Source organism: Vigna unguiculata, chromosome 11 (genome assembly GCF_004118075.2).
Source record: "Vigna unguiculata cultivar IT97K-499-35 chromosome 11, ASM411807v1, whole genome shotgun sequence".
Lineage (NCBI taxonomy): Eukaryota > Viridiplantae > Streptophyta > Magnoliopsida > Fabales > Fabaceae > Vigna > Vigna unguiculata.
The window spans coordinates 17272539-17296903 of record NC_040289.1 but is presented as its reverse complement, the minus strand read 5'-3'; the positions used below and the strand labels follow the sequence as shown (position 1 = coordinate 17296903).

At 39.4% G+C, this 24365-nt stretch overlaps 2 protein-coding genes across 2 annotated transcripts; both read left to right on the top strand.

Moving 5' to 3' along the window:
* The first annotated feature begins 2124 nt into the window (after positions 1 to 2124).
* On the top strand, positions 2125 to 3341 carry LOC114170219 (glycine-rich protein DOT1-like). Its single transcript, XM_028055706.1, has 3 exons — positions 2125 to 2255; positions 2883 to 3003; positions 3048 to 3341. Exons 1-3 carry the CDS (start codon positions 2125 to 2127, stop codon positions 3339 to 3341), a joined length of 546 nt encoding a protein of 181 aa, XP_027911507.1.
* Positions 3342 to 3548: 207 nt separating this feature from the next.
* On the top strand, positions 3549 to 6299 carry LOC114170218 (glycine-rich RNA-binding, abscisic acid-inducible protein-like). The gene is made up of 3 exons (XM_028055705.1): positions 3549 to 3667; positions 3729 to 3868; positions 6241 to 6299. Exons 1-3 carry the CDS (start codon positions 3549 to 3551, stop codon positions 6297 to 6299), a joined length of 318 nt encoding a protein of 105 aa, XP_027911506.1.
* The last annotated feature ends 18066 nt before the right edge of the window (positions 6300 to 24365 follow it).

Below are 24365 nucleotides of genomic sequence, written 5' to 3'. Positions count from 1 at the left end.
AATCATTACTTTTTATGTGATTCAAAGATAAAAGACATAGATGAATGAAAACCTCAACAATAATAAAAAGAATAAAGAAATTGTTTCATTCTAACCTCAGAATCCATAATGAAATTACAATGGAATCAACACAAGAAGTTTAGCACTCCATGAATGCAAAATAAAAATAGAAGAATGGAGAGAAGAAAAGAGAGAGAAAGGAAACGAAGTTAGGCACCCCTAAGGGTTCCAAAACTCTAAAGTCCCGAACTTGTTTTTACTACATCTCCCTTGGTCTCTTTATATAGGACTTGGACTGGGCTTTTCGGTTGCTAAAACCTCTCAAATATCTTTTAAAATAAAGATAAAGATAAATATTCAAAGATATTTGGAGAGATCTAAACTATTTGACAAATATAGTTTGGTTAATAATTTATGATATAATTAAATTAATTAATTATATAAAGATATCTAATAAATTATTAACAAATAATATTTGCATTAATTTTCTCAATAAACCATTTTTAATCCTGTACTCCCTCTTCTTTGACCAGTCTTTTACCAGATTTGACCACTTTGACCAAATTTGACAAACTTTGACCATTCAGTGTCCATTGAGAGTATGACACGTGGCAGCTCCTTCTCTCTCCCAAATTAGGGTTTCGCAGAAGCTTGTAGTTGCTCCAACGGCGTGCGGCACGGTGGCCCAATTGATTCGCGTTCTGTAGTGGCGATTCGAAGGTGTCTTTCTTCTTCACCAATGGAGGTGTTGTTGCCATGGAGGTTCATGAGCTGATGACAGAACTGTGGTGGCCGTGACTGATTCGTGTAGGTTCTGGTTCTTGGGGGCTATGTTGGTTACGCGAAGGATTTGCGATGGGTGTTGATGCGAACGGTGATGGTTCGCGTCTCCTCTCCTTTGGCTCTTGGTGGCTGTTGTAATGGAGGCGCTGCAGTTGCGTTCGTGTGTGAGGAAGATGCAGCGTGAAGGTGGTGATGGTGTGTGGAAGCTCACAGTGGTGGAGTTGTTCATGTTTCCAGCGTGGTGCAGATGCGAACTGTTGCAGCTGGTGTATGTGGGTCTCACATTGCGGAAATGGTTACGTGAAGGTGGGAGAACTCCGGCGAGTTGACGGTGGAAGGGCGAAGGCTGCCGGTGGTGCTGGTGGCAGAGGAGAAAATTAGGGTTAGGGTTTCATGTGTGAGATGGAGGAGATGATCGCCTGGCACGCCCTAATTGGTTCACATGCATGTGCAAGGATTAATGCCACATGTCAACATATGGTTGGCCTGATTTGAAAGTTGAGGATTGCCACATGGCAGCATCGAATTGAGTGGAGTTTAAGTGGTAGGAGGGGTGTAAATAAACATATTAGAGGGTGCATAATAGGTTTTTGATGAGACCCATTTAGAAAGAGGGTAGTGTATAAGTAAAAATTATGGTGCAGAAGTGATTTTTCTAGAACTTGCTAATTTCTGCCTTATTAAAAGGTGTTTGTAATTTCAATCAATTTATTTTCTCACCTTTAAATAAGCTTAATCCTAACTTTAGCTGCATCAACAAACGTTAAAATAACCAAAAAATAATTTATGCAGCTAAAAATCACTTTTTAAGAAATTTTTATCGCACACATTCAAATAGCTTAATTATCAGAATTATCAATTAAATCACTCTTTAAGCACATAAATTCAATTAAATACCCAGAATTAAACACTGAATGATTCTGGTGGCCGTGGTGCTGGTGGTCGTGGTGTTGGTGGCCGTAGTAGTGGTGGTGGTGGTGGTTGTCCTACGGTGGTGGTTGTGGTGGTACTGATGCTGGTGGTCGTGGTGATGGTGGTGGTTTTGGTCGTGGTGGTAGTGGTAGTGGTAGTTGAGGTGGTGGTGATAGTTGAGGCGGTGATAATAGTGATGTTGGTTTTCGTGGTAGTGGTGGTCGTGGTCGTGGTGGTTGTGCTGGTGGTGGTGGTTGTGGTTGTGGTGGTAGTGGTTGTGCTATAGTGGTGGTTGTGGTGGTGGTGGTGGTGGTGGTGGTGGTGGCCATAGTGGTGGTGGTGGTGTTTGCCAAGGTGGTTGTGGTGGTGGTGGTGGTTGTGGTTGTGGTGGTGGTGGTGGTGATGGTTGTGGTGGTGGTGGTGGTGACCATGGTGGTGGTGGTTGTGTTTGCCAAGGTGGTTGTGGCGGTGGTGCTGGTGGAGGTCATTGTTATGTTGCTTGTGGGCGTGGTGTTGGTGCCCGTGGTAGTGGTGGTGGTGGTGGTGGTGGTTGTGCTACGGTAGTGGTGATGGTGCTGATGGTGGCCGTGGTCGTGCTGGTGATGGTGGTGGTTAGGGATGGCAAAAATACCCGTGCCCGCGGGTATTTATTACCTGCGGGTAGCGGGTAGCGGGTATTTTAATACCCACTTATAAACGGGTCGGGTACGGGTATCATACTATCCGTACCCGCGGGTACCCGTTACCCGCAAAAAATTAAAATTAAAATTTTATTTTTATTTTATTAAGTTAAATTTAATTAAAATTAGAAGTAATAGTATATTTTATTATCTCAAATTTAATTATAATTTAATTTAATTTATATTCTATTTTTATAATTTTATATTAAAAAATTTATAAAATACATATTTTTTTAAATATTTGCAGGTATTGGGTATCCACGGGTACCCGCGGATTTTAAAAATATTCGCGGGTATTTTTTAAGCGGATACCCGGCGGGTAAACGGGCGGGTAACGGCAAATTTTTTTTTGGCGGGTCGGTTTGCGGGTAGGCACTATCTGTGCTCAACCCGACCCGTTGCCATCCCTAGTGGTGGTGGTGGTGGTGGCGATGGTGGTGGTTGTGGTGGTGGTGGTGGTGGTTGTGGTGGTGGTGATGGTTATGGTGATTATGGACGTGGTGGTAGTGGTGGTGGTGGTGGTTGTGGTGGTGGTTGTTCTGTTGGTCATGGTGGTTGTGGTAGTGGTGGTTTTGCTGTTGGTCGTGGTGTTGGAGGTTGCCGTAGTGATGGTTGTCATGGTGGTGGTGTTGGTGGTTGTCATGGTGGTGGTGGTCGTCGTCGTGGTAGTAGTGGTTTCGTGGTGGCGGTGCTGACGTTGGTCGTGGTAGCGATGGTCGTGGTCGTGGTAGTAGTGGTTGTGGTAGTCGTGGTGGTGATGATGGGGGGGGTTGCCATGGTGGTTGTGGCGATGGTGCTAGTGGTGCTAGAAGTGGTCGTTATTATGGTTCTAGGGCCGTGGTGCTTCTGGCTGTGGTAGTGGTGGTGGTTACCTACGGTGGTGGTTGTGGTGGTGGTGATGCTGGTGGTAATGGTTATGATGGTGGTGGTAGTGGTGGCTGTGGTGGTAGTGATGGTGGTAGTTGAGGTGATGGTGGAAGTTGAGGCGATGATAGTCGTGGTAGTGGTGGTGGTGGTGGTGGTTGTGCTAGTGGTGGTGGTTGTGGTTGTGGTGGTGATGGTTGTGCTATGGTGGTGGTTGTGGAGGTGCTGATGGTGGTGGTTATGGTGGAAATTGAGCTGGTGATGGTGGTGTTGGTGGGGGTGGTTGTGGTTGTGGTGATGGTGGTGGTAATGGTGGTGGTGGTGGTACTGGTGGTAGCTAAGGTGGTGGTGGTGGTGGTTGCCAAGGTGGTTGCCAAGGTGGTTGTCGGGGTGGTACTCGAGGTGCTGGTGTTGGCCGTTGTTATGTTGTTGGTGGGTGTGGTATTGGTACTCGTGGTAGTGGTGGTGGTGATGGTGGTTGTGCTACAGTGGTGGTTGTGATGGGGATGGTGGTGTTGGTGGTGGCCGTGGTCGTGCTGGTCATGGTGGTTGTGGTCGTGGTAGTGGTGGTGGTGGCCGTGGTGGTGGTGGTGGTCGTGATTGTGGACGTGGTGGTAGTGGTGGTGGTGGTGGCTGTGGTGGTGGTGGTTGTTGTGGTAATAATGGTTGTGGTAGTGGTAGTGGTGGTTGTGTTGTTGGTCGTTGTGGTGGTTGGAGGTTGCCATAGTGGTGGTGGTGGTGGTGGTGGTTGTGGTTGTAGTTGTGGTGGTGGTTGTGGTGGTGGTGGTGGTGGTGGTGGTGATGAATATCACCCTAAGGCCTCATGGCTTGGGCCATTGGCTAGGCCCATTTCTTTTAATTTCTTTTATTCTTAATTAAATAAAACTTGTTCTAATTGGGTTTGTTTTCCTAAATGCAGCCCACTTTTCCAAGATGCCAATTATTCAAGTATTTGGCATTGGGCCTGCGGCCCAATTTCTTCTCCACACCAATCCATCATAAGCCATGTTGCTGCCTACACGTGTGTATATCATTACTCCTAGCAGCAGCCTCTGTTTGGGCCTTGTGCATTCTCTCTAAATCACGCTGCCCACCAATGCTTACAGCACACCCTCGTAATTATTCTGCAGTGCATATTGATACTGTTCCTGTGTAATTCTGCTAAAATTACTACTGGTTGCCTTGTTCTGTTTTCTGAAATCAATTTCAAGTCCAAATGCATCTGTGTTCATTATTTCGTATCTTCATGTTCATGATCGAGGTGTATATGTTTGGGCCAATGATGCTTGTCAACTGAACCAAATCTGTTTGATTCCATATATGTGCTAGATCTGTCTTTGCTCAGATTAATCCAGTGGAAATCAAGTGGTTTCGTTGATGTCTAGGCTGACTTTGAACTAGTGCAGCTTTTATCTGGCCATATCACTTAATTTGATTCAAATTGTGGTTGGAATTATGTCTCTGTTGTTTCTATTAGGCTGAGTCAATATTGTTTTCCGATTTTGTTGCTTTGTATGAGCCAAATCATTATTCCTGTCCAAAGCACCCATGATTACTCCACTGATTCTGTGACACTCCAATCAATTGAGTGTTGCTAGCCTAACTTGTTTTGACAGAATCTGGTGTTTTTTTTAATGTTTCTGACCATTTGCTGCTATATTTCATGTTTCTAATTGTATGCAAATGTTGATTTGGCCATGGGCGTATATGTTATTGGCAACAATCTATTATTGTTGAAACTGGATTCCTTCTTGTGTTGATTTGATCCATAAATGTGTAGTTCATCTTTTCCATTTCTGTGACATGTGATGCGTGATTCTGCTATTCCATTGCACTAGTAGTTCTTTGTTGAGTCTTGGTTGATATCTGAATCTGAATTGAAACTGCATCTGTTCTCAATCATGTGTCTGCTTAATCACATTTTGTTGATCTATGATTACTAGCCTAAAGTGTGTCCTTATCATTTCCCTTCAGTTTCATATATCTTCCTTGTTTGTGCTGGACTTTCAGTTGATTTCAATTCAGTATCTTGATTCATTGATTCAGTTTGTGTTATTTAACTTATTATAATTTCTGAATCAAACTGAACTCTCTTGTTTCAGGCTCTGTTTTGAATCCATGAGTGTGGTGAGATGTTGTGATGTCTTGTTCGAGACTTTACTTGGTAGATTATCCATATTTGTGTGCAGTTCAATGCATGTTTTGAATCCAATTGTTTGTTTGGTATCCTTACTTGTTGCTTTGATGTAGTGTTCATTTTGGCCATATTATTTGTTTTCCGTCAGTTTGTATCTGTTCTGCTAATTTGTTCTTTGACCATGGTGTTTTCCTTGTCTGCATAAAGCTGGCTTGCTTGATAACTGCTTTATGGTCCTGGTTCTGCATTGACCTAGTCTTTTCTGTTGTCTTGTATGAGTCTGTTTGAATTTTTTTTTTTTAGTTGGATCACTTGTTCTTGTCATATGCAATTGTCCATTGATTTGGTGGTAGAAAATTAACCTTTGTATGAACTGTTCTTCTAGTTTTTCAGAATTGAAAAAAAAAATCAGTGAAAAATGCAAACCTGATAAAAAAAAAGGCATCTAAACGAGCATGCAGGAAAACAAAGTCTGTATTGAATCTGCTAACATTGTTTGTTTCAGCAGCGTGAAAATCGTGGAGCACAGTTCACATAGATACTACTTTCTTTTTCAATGTCATTTGCATATGCTCTTGATTCAACTTGTTTGTTTTGAGTCTTCTTGATTTTAGTTTTTTTTAATCTTGTTCTAGACACATTCCTTAAGTTCTCCTTTGTGTGATATCCTTTGTTGATTTGCCTTTTTCTTGCTTGTCCTTCTTGTTATTCAATTGAGTTTGTCCATTTATTTTTATCACTTGATGTTGTCCAATTCTTCCATTTGAGCTTTTCTTGATTTTCTGCTTTGTTATACTTATGTGGAAGACCGTGAGTGATCTTGGTTCATTTGGCTTGAAACTCACTGATTTGGCAACTTTGTAGGTGATTACCTTTCTCTTGAAGGTAGAGCTGAAGGAGGAACTATGAGGAAAGACACTTGAGTGGCTACCCGAGAGAAATTGAGGAGTGAGCTGGGATTTCAAAAGAGACCAAACACTTGAGGGCAGGCTGGACCGAGAGCAAACTGGTCCAATTCCAGTTGCAGATTTCTTTTTGTTATCACAGAATTTTGTGTAATATTTGTTTTCAGTTCTGTTCATTTTGTCTTGGAATGGGAAAATGCATTATTGCAATTCCATTCTTTGGATGTTTGTAATAGCTTTTTAATCGTGTAGTTTGGAAGAATTAAGAGGTTTCAAAGTGCCACTTATTCTTTCCAGATAGGTTTCGTCTAGTTTTTATGTTTTCTTGTTCTTTATGTTTTCCATGTCTAGGTTATGTGTGTGTTATGCATGTTTGATGTTTCTGTTTTACGTCTCTGTGATATCTAGGTGCAAATCTTTAAACACTTAGTCGACCTTTCTTTAGTCATAGGATTTCACAGACTTTGAAAGTTGTTTTTCACAAATTAAGATCTATTTTGCTGGGGAAATTTTATTGAGAATTTTTGTGAAAGAAATTTAGAGATTTCTGGCTAGGAAAGGTTTGGTTTCTAAGCCTGTCCATGAGACTCACCTCCCTTTCCTGGGAATATCTCTAGAAATCTTTTCCATTATTTTCTCTTTAGAAATTCCTAAAGTTCCTTTGTGAAAAAAAGAATTGTTTGATAAGTGTGTTTTGCAAGATGAGTTTTCATTCGTACAGTCAATTGCATTTAGGTAGTCATTGTGAGGATAAAATGCATTATACACATGAGAGAACATTCCCTTTCTTTGGTGAGGACATAAGTGTATTATCATACATATCTTGGGAGAGGGAAATAGATGATTTGGTGCATTCATTCCATCTTAGAAATAGTAAATACTATTTTCTTACTTTGTGCATTTCTAGTTTTGTAGGACATGCAAGAGAGTGGTGGGATTATAGGCAATCTACAGTGGAAAAAGGAAGGAAATCTCCCATTCAAAATTGGAGTGAGTTGAGAGCATGCATGAGAAGAACATTCATACCACCTTCTTCTGATTTTGATTGTGAGATAGATAAAAAGAAAATTGAGATAGCAAGGAGGAAGGAGGAAAAACTCACAATACTTCTAAGAGAGATGAGGGAGTTGGAAGAAAAAGAAAGATTAAGAATTCAAAGAAGAGAGCAAAAAGAAAGAGTGAAATTTGAACAAGAATTGAGAGAAGAAGAGGAACAACAAAGAAAAGAGAAGGAGGAAAAAGAGAGAAGAGAATTTGAAGAAAAAGAGAGAGTAAGACAAGAGAAAGAGTTTAAAAGAAGAGAGGAAGAGATTGAGAGAAAAGAAGTAATGCTTAGGGAAGTAGAGATACAACATCCTATAACTCCTTGCATTGACCTTAAGGGAGTAATTCCATCTCTCAACTCTTCTTTATTTGTTGTTAATGCTTTTGTCTTAGTTCTCCCTAAAATTTGTTTTCCATTTTCACCAATCATTTCATACTCCTCAAAAGAGTTGCAAAAATTAACCTTTGACTTAGAGTTACCTTTTAGGTCACAATTAAGTCAAAGGAAAAATCAATATTTTTGTAAAATGGGCTTAATTGAAAATGTTTTTAAACATAAAAGCCCATCTTCATGTATCTTCACAAAATATACTCTGCATGGAATCCAAAATTTCAAAGAAATCTTATTTGATGACTACTGTATATATATTTTTGATCTACGAGGAATTCAGCTTTTAATGCTGTAGGGCCTTAATCAACCTTCTAGATCTGAGGACAGATCCTCTTCAAGAGGGAAGGGATAATGAATATCACCCTAAGGCCTCATGGCTTGGGCCATTGGCTAGGCCCATTTCTTTTAATTTCTTTTAATTTCTTTTATTCTTAATTAAATAAAACTTGTTCTAATTGGGTTTGTTTTCCTAAATGCAGCCCATTTTTCCAAGATGCCAATTATTGAAGTATTTGGCATTGGGCCTGCAGCCCAATTTCTTCTCCACACCAATCCATCATAAGCCATGTTGCTGCCTACACGTGTGCATATCATTACTCCTAGCAGCAGCCTCTGTTTGGGCCTTGTGCATTCTCTCTAAATCACGCTGCCCACCAATGCTTACAGCACACCCTCGTAATTGTGCTACAACCCAGATCATGTTTCTGTTGGGCCGAGACTCGCGTATTTTTCAAACAACACCTACAACATGTTTAGTTCATTACGTATGAAAGGCACCATGAAATCTGCTTCCATCTTGGGCTTGCAAGTAGCAGCCCAACTCCTTTCTGCGACCAACGCTAGGATCTAGCGCCTCCAATCTGCTAGGTTTCTTCTCTCACGCTAGGAGCTCATCCAGGGTTGAAACTAGTGATAGGTGACTTCACGCATAGCTCCAAACACTTTCCTCACGCCTTCACATCTTCACACCAGCCAGGCCACCTCTGCATACGTCTCACACCTTAGGGTTAGGGTCACGTGAATTTTTCCTTCACGCGTTCCATCCCTAGGATTTGTTAGGGTTTTCTCTTGCCGTTAGGTTTGTGTTAGACGGCACCCTTCTCTCGTTTACTGTTCCGGTTGCCTTCATCTATAAAAGGCAAACCAACCATTGTACTGATTAGCTTTTGATGAATGAGAGAGATTTTTAATCCCCTTTTATCTTAGCTCACCTTCACCGAGAGTAAACCCTAGAGTGACCTCGCCGATGAGATTCTGAACACCATAATCACCTTCCGCTGCCTGTTTGGTGGATTTCCACCGAACAAATCCATGTTTCACGGCCTTGCATCGTGATTTTTACAAGAAATGCGTCTTCGCGCGTCCATCAGGTGGTGATGGTGGTGGTGGTTGGGGTGGTGGTGGTTGTGGTGGTGGTGGTTGTGGTGCTCGTTGTGGTTGAGGTGGTGATGATGGCGGTGGTGGTGGTTGTGGTCGTTGTGATGGTAGAGGTGGTGGTGATGGTGGGGTTGGCCGTGGTGGTGGTGGTGGGGGTGGTAGTCGTGGTGGTGGTGGTGGTGGTGGTTGTCGTGGTTATGGTGGTGGTAGTGGTCGTGGTGATGGTAGACGTGGTGGTAGTGGTGGCCGAAACAACATCTTATTCCAAATCTAGTGAGCTAGGCTTTGATTACCAAATGATGTGAATCCAAAGGGGTGGATTAGTTTTATGGATCTATCTAGGTTGGAATGCTAATAAGCAAGAAATTTGAGAAATTATTTAAAATGAGAAAATGGAAATAGATAAAAAGATGTAGTGGAAATTGATAAATGCAACAGTTCCAAAAATGAAAGAGAAGCCTAAAAGTTTAAACACACAAAGGAAAAAAAGACCTTTGATAAAACTTAGAGATTCTTGAACAACTCAAGAACTTGGTAGCATTACTCTCACTAAGATAAAAGAGATAAAACTAATATTTTCTGAATAAAACCCAACCTGTTTCATTGCTTAAAAAGGTTCAGCTTATATAGAAGCTTTAACAACTGAAATTACAAAAGACACATTTATTGAAATTACATCCCACATAAAACTATTAATGATACTACTACTTAATGGCTGATTATAATTGAAATTATGGCAACCCAAAAGTCACCAAAAACAATTCAGGCAAGCATCCTCTTGGTCTCCCAAAGGATGATGATTAAGTTGCAATTGGGTCATCATTCCAACTTGAAATAAAACTAAACTAGAACCCATTATTTGATTAAACCAAAACATAATTTGGTGATATCGCTGTTGTTAGGCGATCAAATTACCACTACTTTAGCAACTTCAGTATTGCCAGTTTGTAGTGAAGAAAATAGTTAGGGTTAAGATAACCCTGAGTCGTCTCACAACGAATACGGAATTGATCTCAAATATTTGATTCTCAAAAATGCAATTTAAAACTAGCAACTATAAAAATAGGGGGGTTTTGATATGCAAAGAAAATGACACGAAAGATTGTAAACACAGTAATAGTAAATAGGTCAATTCCACTGCTTTTTCTAAATAAGATTCTTCATTGGTTATCTAGAGATTATTGTTAAATTAATATTGTTGTTGATTTACAAATCAATCAATGTAAAGACTCAATTAATTTGTTGGCGTTCTCACTTTTAACCAAAGTACAGTCTCAATTAAAAGTGAGAACTTTTAGATTATCCATAGTAAATTCAATCAAAGTACAGTCTCAATTAATTTTACTATGCCTAATCATGTCTATTCCTTTGTTTCTTTACAAAATAGAAAACTTAATTAATCAAAGTAAAGTCTTGACTAATTTTAGTTAAAGTAATTACCTCTAATCAAATTAAAGTCTCAATTATTGGCAAAAACTTATTTAATCAAATGAAAGTTTCTAAACAAAATCAAAGTAAAGTCTCAATTTAATTTAAAAACCTTTTAACTCATATGATTAGCATGTATGTAGATTTAAAATCATTATTTTCTATTCGATTAAGAAGCAAAGGACATAGATAAACAAAAACCACAACAATAATCAAAATAACAAAACATATAAATTCATCTAACCTCAGAATCCATTTAAGAAATTACAGTGGAATCATCCCTTAAAGCTTAGCCCTCCATGGCTTTGATGGAATACATGATGATATGAAAGAAAGAAAATGAAAGAAAGAATGAGAGATGTGGTGGAGACGGTATCTGCCAAAACCAGAGAGTTCTAAGTGTCTAAGCTGTCAGTTGTAAAAATTGTAAGTTCCCCCGTTTCTGCTCCCTTAAGTCTCTTTATATAGGCTTCCACTGGACTTTGGGCTTTATCTGTCAGTTGCTAAAATCTTTTATTTTTATTTAATTAATTAGCAACTTAATTCCTGTCCAATTTCCAATTCTGTCCCTCTCATTTAACCATATTTGCAAAATTGACCAGAATTTGACCAGAGTTTGACCAATTTGACCAGAGTTTGACTAGTTGACTGCCTATCAGACGCTGACACGTGGCGCAGAGTACACTTTCCAGATTTAGGGTTTCACTTTCACACTCTCCTCCCTCCCTCGTGACGGCAATGGCGGCAGGCTTCTTCTTCTTCTCCGGCGACGCTGCTCCGCAGTGCAAGTTCGTGGTGGCGCAAGGTGGAAACTTTCATCTCGTTCGATCTGCGGCGGTGGCTGCAGAAATGGAGTTTGCGACGCGGTGGTGGTATTCGAAAACGTTGCTGGTCACGGTGGGTCGAAGTTGCAGGTGCGGAGGCGATGGTGCGGTGCAGATCTGCGTTTCTACTGTAATGGAGGTTCTGCAACGTCAATGGTAACGTGACGAAACCGCGGAGAAGATGGAGACGCGTGTCGCTGCAGGTGCGGAGAAGTCGCGTTGCTGTGCTGTTGATGGTGGCGGAACTGGTGCAGGTGCGTTCTGCGCGAGAAGATGGACGCGATGGTGGAGCGTCGCGGTGGCTGCGGAACGCGGGTGCTGTGACTGGTACGTCGCCGGTGACGCGAAAGAGGAAGATTGTGGTGGAAGCGCGAGGTTGCTGCTGTGCGCGAAGGTTGCGGGAATGAAGGTTGTTGTTTCCGGCGAGTTGCAGTGGTGGCCGGCGAGGAGATGGCGGCGGCGGCTGCCATGGTGATGGAAGGAGAGGAGAAAATTAGGGTTAGGGTTTTGGGAGATGAAGATGATGACGTGGCAGAATCTAATTGGTTAATTTGGTGAGGTGGGGATTATGACACGTGGCGGCTTATGGTTGGCTAATCTTAAAAGGTGGGGATTCCCACATGGCATGATCTGGTTGAGTGGAATTTAAGTGGTAGGAGGGGTGCAACTTAGTGAAAACTGGGGGTGCAGAACAGGTTTTTGTGGTCCACTTTAAAAGGGGTGTGCAAATAAAATCTGGGGGTGCATTTAGCTCCTGATTTATTCTTTTTCAGAATTTCTTGATTTTGGACTTATTTTGTAACTTTGAATATTTCAAAATCACATTATTAATTGACCAAAAATAAATTCCAGCTGCATTAACAAACGTTAAAATATCCAATAATATTTTATGCAACTAAAATCAATTTTTACGCCACTTTTACCAAACTTACTCAATAAATCCAATAATCACAAATCCTAATTAAATCAATCTTTAAGCACAGAAAATTCAATTAAATCCCCAAATTTAGATATTAAATGAGGGCAAAAATTTGAACTCATCATTTGGTAAGCCAATTTTACAATGAATTGGACCATATTTAAACAAACTAATAACTTTAAAAATAAAAATAAAATTAACTGTAGCAAAATGGTGCATTAGTCCTTCTCCATTTGAGCTATGATGCGATTCATATCATACCCTCCTTCTTCGAGAAGATTCGTCCTGAATCTTAAAGCTTTATTTTTCTACTAGTTTTAATATAAGTTTATTATGATCTTGTGAAGGACTTTATTTTTCCACAACTTGAAACTAATTCACTTCCTCCAAGATCAAAGTGAACTTGAATATATTCATATTTTTTCATTTCCAATGGTTGCAATTTGTGGAGCACCTCTCTTGCCAACACTACCCCACCTTGATATGTAACAATAAATAATTCCATGCGTTGTGTTTGACGAATTTGCTTCTCATCAGCGGACCAAATGCATAATAAAAGCATTGTGAACAAGCTTCCTTTTCAAACATGGAAGTTGGTGTGTTTCATTCACTTGCTTATCATTTTATTCCTGTAAAACGACATCACAAACTGTTGAGAAAAAAATATTGACAAATAAATTTTCCATCACCTTTTTCTCTACTTCCTTTTCTTTTTCTTCATTTTCCCTTCCTTCTACTGTTTCTATTGCTTATTTTTCTATTCTTTCTTTTTCTATTTTGTCATTCAGCCTATGTTGATCCTTACTTACTTGTCTTGGTGTCATAAATTTCAACTTCATTTTATGTCCCTCATGCCTAAAATAAAGCGAATGTTCATCAACATTGAGTGTTTTAAAACGAAGGCATGCCCATCCCAAAAGAAGATGGGAAGATCCATGGGAGCAATATCACATAATACTTCTTTTACATAATACTACTTAATGGATGATTATAATTGAAATTATGGCAACCCCAATGTCACAAAAAACAATTCAGCCAAGTATCCTCTTGGTCTCCCAAAGGTTGATGACTAAGTTGCAATTGGGTCATCATTACATTATGAAGGCGTGACCACCACCACCACCTCCTTAGAAGCTCCCTCAAGAAGGATCACTAGAGGCATGTCTAGAGGGGAGTCTTCTATTCCATCATCTTTATCTTTGTTTTGCATTTCTTTAGTTTGAATTCCCTAAGTTGGTTTAGAGTTGACTTATTTTGGTTGACTTGTTGACTTTGACCCAAGTTGACCTTTTGACCAAGATTAGATTAACTTAAACCAACATGCTAATCCTTGTTTGTCTTGTTTTTGTAGGTAATTAAGAGAAAGTAGAGCATGGCTGGGTGGCACATGATGATTGGAGCACTTGGATGATGTGGAAGAGAGAGGAAAGCAAAAAGCAAAAAGCAAAAGCAAAAGTAGACATGTACCTTATCTCTTTTTGCCTTTTTGGTTTATTCCTTTGAAGGCTACTTGGTCTCCTTCCTCTTTTGGCCTAGAATCCTCATGGGAATGCATCCACCAATCATGATCCTTCACATGGCCGAGACTTCACATGTTCTAGGTTTCTAGGGTTTGCTTGTTAGTCCATTCCATGTTTTTGTATTTGCTAAAGGATCCCTATGAACTCCTATTTAAAGGGTGCTCCTTGTCTTGTAAAAGGGTTGATCATTTTGTTGCTAAACTATTGTGTTTCAACCATTGTTTTTTTCGTGAGCTCTCCTTCCTAGAAGTGAACTCACCTTTGCCTTATTTTGCTTGCAAGTGGCGGCACCATCACTCATCTCTAGGGCTTGGTTGGCTTAGATCCCCCCTATGAGTGGCGTGCTTCTTCCATGCTTCATCTTCTATGCTTTCCATTTTTAATGTTTCTTCTTTCATTTATTCTTTAAGTGTTGTTGAATCCGTGTGTGTGTGTTAACTTCAATCCAACTTTCTTCTTCCTTTCATGAGCTTGAGAAATGAACCTTCACATCTAGATAGCATGCTATCTTAATGGCCAGTGGGAATTTTCAAAAAGCTTTCTTTAATAACTACACCATATTCCTAACTCTAAAAGAAAACAAGATAATTCATCATTACTACTTGAAATAAAACTAAATAGAGCCCATTAATTGATTAAACCAAAACATAATTTTGTAAGCCAATTTTACAATGAATTCGACCATATTTAAACATACTAATAACTTTAAAAAATAAAAATAAAAATAACTGCAGCAAAGTGGTGCATTAGTCCTTCTCCATTTGAACTAGGATGCGATTCATTTCATACCCTCATTCTTCAAGAAGATTCGTCCCAAATGTTAACGCGGTACTAATTTTAATATAAGTTTATTATGATTATGTGAAGGACTTTATTTTTCCACAACTTCAAACTAATTCTCTTCCTCCAGGATCAAATTCCACTTGAATATATTCATATTTGTTCATTTCCAGTGGTTGCAATTCGTGGAGCACCTCTCTTGCCAAAACTACCCCACCTTGATCTGTAACAATAAATAATTTCAAGCGTTGTTCTTGTCGAATTTGCTACTCATCAGCGGACCAAATGCATAATAAAAGATGTAACATCCCGGTAGGATATTACTTAAAATAAAATAAAGTAAAAATAAAAAGAAATAAACACCTCATTTATTATTAAACCATTTCCCAAAAACGCGGGAAATTTTAAAAGTTTAAGACATTAATAATAAATTATTAATAGCCACATTACTCTAAAAAAAACTCGTTATTACAAGATAAAAATCCAAAGCCATGAAAAGTGAAATCAAATTACAAGATTTAAAATAAAGTCTTGCACTCCAAGCTAAAATTAGCAAAAATAAAGCCTGCTTTATGTCCATCAAGGTTTGAACCCGTGACCCTCCACTCATGAGGCCAAAGTACAACCACTATGCCAATTCACATTTAATGATAACTATTATAATCCTATGATTATAATATCACTCACCAGTCACATTATATTATCAAAATAATAATAAATAAATTAACACACAAAGCATACATAGGACTTGAACCCAAGTCCTCCCACACAATAAAGTACTCTCAACCACTTGAGTTAGTACTTTTCCACATCATACCAATTAACCTTTAATGACTTCAAAGTTTCCCACCACCCGCATTTATTACTTAATTAATTAATTTCCACAGGTCTTATAAAAGACACTCTGATGCCTAAGTTAGCATTGGTGATGTCAGGATTTTAGAGGATAATTTAATGTGTAATCAATGCATAGAACAATGTGCTATTTATACCTTTTTACCTGTGGGTCCTACCTGAGATGGGCTTTTTGGCCCAATATTCTGTTTCTGGTGATTTCTGGATCCAATGGTATGGAGAGAAATTACCAGGAGGTCCTTCGAGGGTTGGCGGTGCTCGAGATTCGGTCATGAGGATCTCCATGGGTGGGTACTTTTCATCTGTCTTTATCATCTAGGCGGTTGCAGCTAGACTCAGATTGATTGGGAAGGGGTACTTAGTGCAAGGTAGGCGGCCTAGGGGGTTGTTGATGGTCGTATACCTAAGAGGGGGTATCCATCATAGGGTATGCAACCATGAGGTTTGTTGAGGGCTGCATACTTTAGAGGAGGATATCTTAGTACAGAGTATGCGACCAGAAGGTTGTTGTTGAGGGCCGTATTGTAACATCCCTAAGGAATATTACTTAAAAATAAATGATAAAAGAAAATATTGAATATCATAAGTAGCATTATTATTACTTATAACATTAGTAAACGGGTTACAAGTTCCAAAATTCGTATTCATAAATGAAAAGATAATAAATTACATATGAAAATCTCCTAGCTATAATCCCAAAGCTAGCCCTCACTCCGTCGCCTGAGCGTCCTCAGCGTCACCTATATCAACATCTGCTCCCGTGTAACGAATCACACGATCATCGCCATACACAAACAACAAGGGTGAGCTGAGAAAATAAAAATCACATATATAAATCATACAAGATAAGTCATACACCCATCTTATTCAATCTATTTAGTTCTTGGCCAAGACCTTAACCCCAAGGCTTTATAGCCTTCAATCACACAAATGGTTAGCCTCGGACTCAGGAATATGATGCTCACACAAACCTGCCCGCTTGTGGTCCTGCGTCTACGAACCTCCCCGCTAGTAGTCCTGCTCTATGAACCTTCCCACTCGTAGTCCTTCTCTACAGACCTACCCGTCTGTAGTCCAACACATATGATCCACCAGCCCCGTACCTCCCCGCACATGGCATCTCTCAAACATGAGCATATAACATACAAACCTACCTCGCTCGTATCCCCACGTGAGAGTAACTGGATATGAACCTCCCCGCTCATATCATCACATGTTAACCACCATTAATGAACCTACCCGCTCATGGCACAACATCTCCCGATCCAAGTGTAGTATCAGTGCTTCAACAACAGACAAAACAAAACAGGAACAACAACATTTCGCCTGACCCAGCCTACACGCCGCCAGGCAAAATCGTTCCAGACCGCCTGGCGGTACCAGCTCACCGCCAAGCGCCAGCGCCCTTCCAGTGCCACTATTTTCTAGTCATCGCCTGGCGAAGCACACCTTGTCGTCAGGCGCCATGCAATGCAGGAGTCCCTCTAGTGATTCCTACCGTCAGGCGCCATACCAGTAACTCTGATGAAGGATTGACCCCAAGCAAGGATGGAGGCACATGCTTAAGAAGACTAAGCATGTTTAGAAAGGAAGTTCACTAATCCTTCATCCATTTCATTTGTGTTTGTTATTTTTTATTCCCTAAGTTGACTTAGTTAAATCAACTTTAGTTGACTTGTTGACCTTTGACTAGGTTTGACTTGTTGACTATAGTTGACTTGACTTAAGCCAACATGCTAATCTATGTTTATTTGCTTTGTAGGTTAATTAGGAGTAAGAAAGCAATGCTAGGTGGCGCATGGTGATTGGGGAGCATAAATGATGTGGAGGAGAGAGTAAAGCAAAGGCATAAAGCATAAAGAAAAAGGCATAAAGCAAGTGTACCTATGTACCTTTGGTCTCCTTTGAATTTAGCACACTTTGGCCACCTTTTGGAGACATATGAGACACATTCTTTGTCTCCTTTTGTGCTAGAACGAAATTAGCCTTGCACACACCATAGTTGGCTCTTTTGTCTCTCATTTTTGTAACCTTATTTGACCTAGTTTCTAGAAGGTAGGGCTAGGTTTTTGTAGAGACATCCTTAGGTATCTTTTATTTGCTTAGAGGCCCCTAAACTCTTCTATATAAGGGGTGCTCCTAGACATGTAAAAGGGTTGAACATTTTGAAGTAAAAACACTCTTGTGTCTCAACCATTTGTGAGAGTTTCCTCCCTTGGGAGTGAATACTTTTAAGCCTTATCTTGCATAGCAAGTGGCGGCACACATCCACTCATCTTCAAGGTTGCCATGGCTTCTAGCCTAGCCTTGTAGTGGCGTGCTTCTCACATTTTTACCATTTCTTGCCTATCCATTTTATGTTTTCTTCTTCCTTTAATTGTTCTTGGTTTTCTATGGTTTATGTGCTTTCCATTTCCTTTTTGTTTTGAATCAATCCATCATCTTCTTCTCTTGAGCTTTGTGAAATGAACCTTCACATCTAGATAGCTTGCTATCTTAATGTCCAGTGGGGATTTCACTTAGCTTTCTTAATCAACTCACACCATATTCAATCATCTTAAAAAGGAACAAGATAATCCTTCATCATTTGGTATCTAGAGCCTAGGTTATCTTGAATATGGTGTTTTTCATGTTCTAACCTTGTCTTGTGTAGCTATCTTTGAATGGTCCACATAAAAACAATGCTGGCAGAAACTGTTCACGATTTTAAAAGATTAAACTGCACCTGCTCAGTGATCCAAAAATTACGTTCTTTATATCAAAAGAAAGCTCTGTGAGTCTAGTTTCCAACAAAAAAAGAATTAACGCATTTGGAGTTCTGTGGAGAGAGTTATGATCAAATGAGTGAGCAAAGGTCAGAGCTGCCGAGAATACGAAAAACAACGTTTTCAGGTTATGTTGTGGCAATTTTGGCTTCGGTTTTGTGACTTTTTTGCTCCTAAATGTGGTTGGATAACATGTCTTTTGATGCTTAGTCTTTGAGCCTCAAATCCATGAGTTTAAATGCATGATAGCTACATGTTTGTGTCTTTGTGTATGTCATGTTGAGTCTTTAAATGTGCCTAACTTTTGCTTGAGTCATATGTCATATGTTAACTTGAAGTTTTCTTATTCTTGTTTTTCCAAGTATTTGAATCTTGCTTTCACTTTATGTCTTGCTTGATGTATGCTCCTTGAAATTGATTTTGACCTAATTTTTAAGGAACTAAGTGTTCAAGACACCCTAAAATATCATTCTCATCATCTTAAGTACCTAGTTTTGAAAAGAAAAATTATTTTCATGACCAAAAACAGTTTGGCCAAGAGCTAATGTGTTGCTTGGTGAATCCATTTGGCCATTTATACTAGGTGTTATGCTACCAAATTTCATGCTTGAGAAGTGGGTGATATTGGCAAATTAGTTCCATGCTTTAACTTGGTTATGATCTTTCTTGGTGTATGCATGATTTAAGACTTGAAGATGCTTGTCAAGTGCTTTCCATAGAGTCTTTAAAATGTGCTTTTCTTGTTTTAGTCTTGTTAAAAGTTTTGTCTCAAACTTTTCTTCTTTAGAGTTTAGCTTTCCTTGTTTTTGTGCTTTTCTTGCTTGTCACTAGGTGTTCTTTGTTTTGTCTTAGTAGTTTTCTTTTCTTGAAACTCTTGGGATGTTGTGGCCGAATCACTTGTCTTGCATTTGAAAGGTTTTGACCAAGTTTTTAAAAGTGGTTGTTTCACTCCTTTGGTGGATTTTGAGTGCTAGCCTTGCCTTGTTACTTTGGGAGAGTGATCTAAACACTTGGGTTACATTATGGGTTGGATTTGGTCTCGGTTTTCATGTTGTCTAACCTCTAATCCATTTATTTTGTCTCGGATTTGAGTGTTTTTGTTGTAGGAATCATGGCAAGTTCATCAAATGTACCTACACTAAACAAAAACAATACATTGATGAGATTGCTTCGGGATTTGGAGTTGTCTAGGAAGGAGGGCTTTGAACAATTAAGAAAAGACAAGGAGCAAAGTGACCTAAGAATCCAAGAGCACATTCAAAGGCTTGAAGCTAAAGAGCAAGAAAGAGAGACTAGGAAAAGAGGGCATTCTAGGCGCAACCCATCACAAGAAAAGCAAACTCCAAAGATTCCTAAGTTCTATGGAGGAAGTGATCCCAAAGTCTTCCTTGATTGGGAAGCTAAAGTTGATCAAATTTTCAATGAAAATCATGTAAAGGATCAAACACAAGTTGATCTAGTAGTTTTAGGATTTTTGGAGTATGCCAATACTTGGTGGCATAAAGTTTGTAAGAATTATGACCAAGGGCCACCCGCGGCTTCTTGGATGGACATTAAAACTCTTATGCGCGCTAGATTTGTTCCTCCCTCCTATAGGAAGGAACTTCTTTTGAAGCTCCAAAGGCTTCACCAAGGTTCTATGAGTGTGAGTGAGTACTTTAAAGAATTAGAGTCTCAAATGCGTATGGTTGAAATAAAAGAGACTAACAAAGAGAAAATAAAAAGATTTGTGAGTGGTCTTAGGAGAGACATACAAGACCAAGTAGAGTTGTATGAGTACTCCACTCTTGAAAATGTTTTCACACTTGCCCTTGGGATTGAAATTCAATTGAAAAGAAAAAGAAGGGCAAGGAAGAGTTACTCACCCAATCACTACTTTAGTCACTCATGGAAGGGAAAGGATAAAAAGAAACATGATAAGTTCCCTTCTAACTCTCATCAAGAACCACGAAGTAAAAGTAAGTCACCAAGTGATCACATTGACCATTCCACTTCTCAAAGATCAAGTTCCATTAAATGTTTTAAATGTTTGGGTTATAATCACATTGCTTTAAATTGCCCAACCAAAAGGACCATGATCTTAAAGAAGAGTAATGATGTTGAAAGTGAACACTCATCTCCCCATTCTCTTTCAAAAGAATCTTCTTCCTCTAGTAAAACTAAAATTTTTGAGAAAGACCCTATGTTATTAAGGCGTATGATAGGTCAAGATCAAAGTGAGCTTGAGCCAACTCAAAGAGAAAACATTTTTCAATCTAGGTGCAAAATTAACAAATGGGTTTGCTCTCTAATTATTGATGGAGGAAGTAGTACCAATGTAGCTAGCACAAGGTTGGTGGAAAAGCTTAGCTTAGAGACCATTCCTCATGCTAAGCCCTACAAGATTGCTTGGATAAGTAAAGAGGGAGAAATAGATGTCAATAAACAAGTCCTAATTAACTTCTCTATAGGAAGCTACAAAGATGAGGTGCTATGTGATGTTGTTCCCATGGAAGTCACACATATCTTACTAGGTAGGCCATGGCAATTTGATAAACAAACTTTACATGATGGCTATACCAACCAATACATTTTCTTCAAAAATGGGAAAAAGACAACTTTACTACCTCTATCACCTCAAGAAGTTAATAAGGATAGAAATATAATAAGAAAAGATAAAGAAGAAAAAGAAAAGGGGCAAGCTTTCACCAAGGTTTTACTTGCCTACAAAAAAATTCTTCCAAAGCAAGATGTGCATCACTCTTCCTTCTCTTCCCAAGCCAAAAAGGAAGGTCCAAAGCATAAGCAAGAGAGGAAGAGTAGTCTAGAAAATAAAGATGGCCTAACCAAAGCTAGGGGTAATACCCTTAGAAAGGATGGAACAAAAGCTCATAAAAGGGAGGCGCAAATCCTCCCCCAAATCAAGTCAAGTTCCATCCACAAAGGCTTAAAGAATTTGTGGTCAAATTCTCTCCAAGAAGGGGAGGATGATGAAGGATTGACCCCAAGCAAGGATGGAGGCACATGCTTAAGAAGACTAAGCATGTTTAGAAAGGAAGTTCACTAATCCTTCATCCATTTCATTTGTGTTTGTTATTTTTTATTCCCTAAGTTGACTTAGTTGAATCAACTTTAGTTGACTTGTTGACCTTTGACTAGGTTTGACTTGTTGACTATAGTTGACTTGACTTAAGCCAACATGCTAATCTATGTTTATTTGCTTTGTAGGTTAATTAGGAGTAAGAAAGCAATGCTAGGTGGCGCATGGTGATTGGGGAGCATAAATGATGTGGAGGAGAGAGTAAAGCAAAGGCATAAAGCATAAAGAAAAAGGCATAAAGCAAGTGTACCTATGTACCTTTGGTCTCCTTTGAATTTAGCACACTTTGGCCACCTTTTGGAGACATATGAGACACATTCTTTGTCTCCTTTTGTGCTAGAACGAAATTAGCCTTGCACACACCATAGTTGGCTCTTTTGTCTCTCATTTTTGTAACCTTATTTGACCTAGTTTCTAGAAGGTAGGGCTAGGTTTTTGTAGAGACATCCTTAGGTATCTTTTATTTGCTTAGAGGCCCCTAAACTCTTCTATATAAGGGGTGCTCCTAGACATGTAAAAGGGTTGAACATTTTGAAGTAAAAACACTCTTGTGTCTCAACCATTTGTGAGAGTTTCCTCCCTTGGGAGTGAATACTTTTAAGCCTTATCTTGCATAGCAAGTGGCGGCACACATCCACTCATCTTCAAGGTTGCCATGGCTTCTAGCCTAGCCGTGTAGTGGCGTGCTTCTCACATTTTTACCATTTCTTGCCTATCCATTTTATGTTTTCTTCTTCCTTTAATTGTTCTTGGTTTTCTATGGTTTATGTGCTTTCCATTTCCTTTTTGTTTTGAATCAATCCATAATCTTCTTCTCTTGAGCTTTGTGAAAGGAACCTTCACATCTAGATAGCTTGCTATCTTAATGTCCAGTGGGGATTTCACTTAGCTTTCTTAATCAACTCACACCATATTCAATCATCTTAAAAAGGAACAAGATAATCCTTCATCAAACTCCCTGCTACTGGTATTGGCACTCAAATTAGTTGGTTTTGCATTTCTAGAATACTCTAGGATAGATTTCACTCTTATTTCATCAGAGTTTTGTTAGTTTCCAACCCTATACCTTCCCACGTATAGCTCATGTACCTAAGCTAGACACATTTAGGTACTCTCTTTCCTCCCTCTAACAATGTTAATCATCACACCAGTACCAAGGCACTTCGTTTACAATCCAAATACCATAGTTCAGGATCAATCCTCCTCTCATCGTACTCATCTCGCACTACACTGCCATTAATCTTGTCCTACACAATATTGCATAATTACATGTCTTATATTTAAGGTTACAAGTCACTAAAGACACTTAAAGCCCATAATTCATAATCACAAATATTTAACAACAGAGATGCAGAATACTAGGCTTTCAAAATCTGACCCATTAACTAATGTTATCCTATTCTCTCCTTCTCCTTAACACGACTATCAACAACCCATCACGTAGTCATACCATCAACCTCCTTCCCAATCTTATACTCACTTACCTCAGTATATGATTTCGTACTATGTCCTTCTCTAATTACTAACAACACTCATAACCTCTTCCATACAACCAGCCCGAAACAATGCCCGTGGTGCCTCTGTCCCCGTCGCCGCCTGGTGGCAGGCTAGACGCCACCGAGCGGTATATCAGAATCCAGAAACCCTCCAGGTTGCTGAACCCGTGATATGCCAAGCTGTCCAGAATTCAACCTATACTCCACAGCCAATATCATACGATGTATCACACCGAATTCCTTGCCTAGTTTCCTTTGACATTATATCCTCAATCCGCACATACCATGAACCCTAATAACTAAATTATGATTCTACCCATTCAAACAATCCAACTCTATCCATGTTAAATTAGAAAGAGTATTCCCAAGCACCATCAGACCCCAATTCTACAAGATTACACTATCAATGCATAAACTCACCATCAGAAGTCTAAATGCCACTACACCAGACGCAAATCAATCAAAAAACGCGAGCACAGTCGCACTGCTTGGTGGATATTCATCCCTATCAAGCGGTTCAATCAACCAAAACCCAAAACTATGCACAAACCAATGAACCGCCTGGCGGCACATGCATACCCGCCAAGCGGTTTCTGGGCAAAACCTAGAAAACGCGAAAATAACTCCCCTTACCTGGATTTCCCGCTCTCAAACTCGAATTCTTGATGATTCTCTAACCCAAAAACTCTTTGCATCTTCCCTTGCACTCCCACACTATCTTCACCCTCAATTCTCTCAACTCTACGTGCCAAATCACTGAAATTCTGCTGCCTAAGGTTTACCTTCCAGTTTCCAGGCCTCTCTCTCGATAATCTCTCTCTCTCTACCTCACAATTATACTTCTTAAGTGCCTTTTAACACCATAAAACGGAAATTAGGTTATAATGTGCTTAATGTCTAGTTAACTACCCATTAGCAGAATGTTTTCAACCATTAGACTACCTCCCTCTACAGTTAGGGTTTCTATGCCTACCAAATATCATGCAAAAAGAAAGAATTTTGCCAAAAAGAATTTAGTTTTGTTCTTAGCATGGTTTGAACCCACAACATGTCAATCACCCATTCAAGAGCATAACCAACTCAACCAAATTGACATTTGTGATTACTCCTACAATTTTAGGAATTTATCATCACATCAAGCATTCAATATACAACATCAAAAAGCATAACTTAAATAACATACAACTAGCATACATAGGACTCGAACCCAAGTCCCCTCACACAACCAAAGTACTCTCATCCACATGAGCTAGCATTTTTCCACGTCATAGCTCCCTACATTAAATGCTTTAAATGCTTCTATTTCCCGCAATTATTAACTAATTACTTATTTAACTATTTATTTTTTCTCGGGTCTTACACGTATACTCTAGATGGGGTATCCAACACAGGGTATGCGGCCGTGAGGTTTATCGAGGGCCGTATACTTAGGTGCGGTTGGGACATCAGCCTCCCAGTCTTGAGGAAAGAAGTGACGTATAAACTTAGTGGTGCCTTGCTATTGTGTTTTGGTGTTTTACAATTTTCATTAGTGGCCTTTGGCTGTGTATCCTATAGATATACCAGCCCCCCTAGTCTTGAGGAAAGAAGTGACGTATAGACTTAT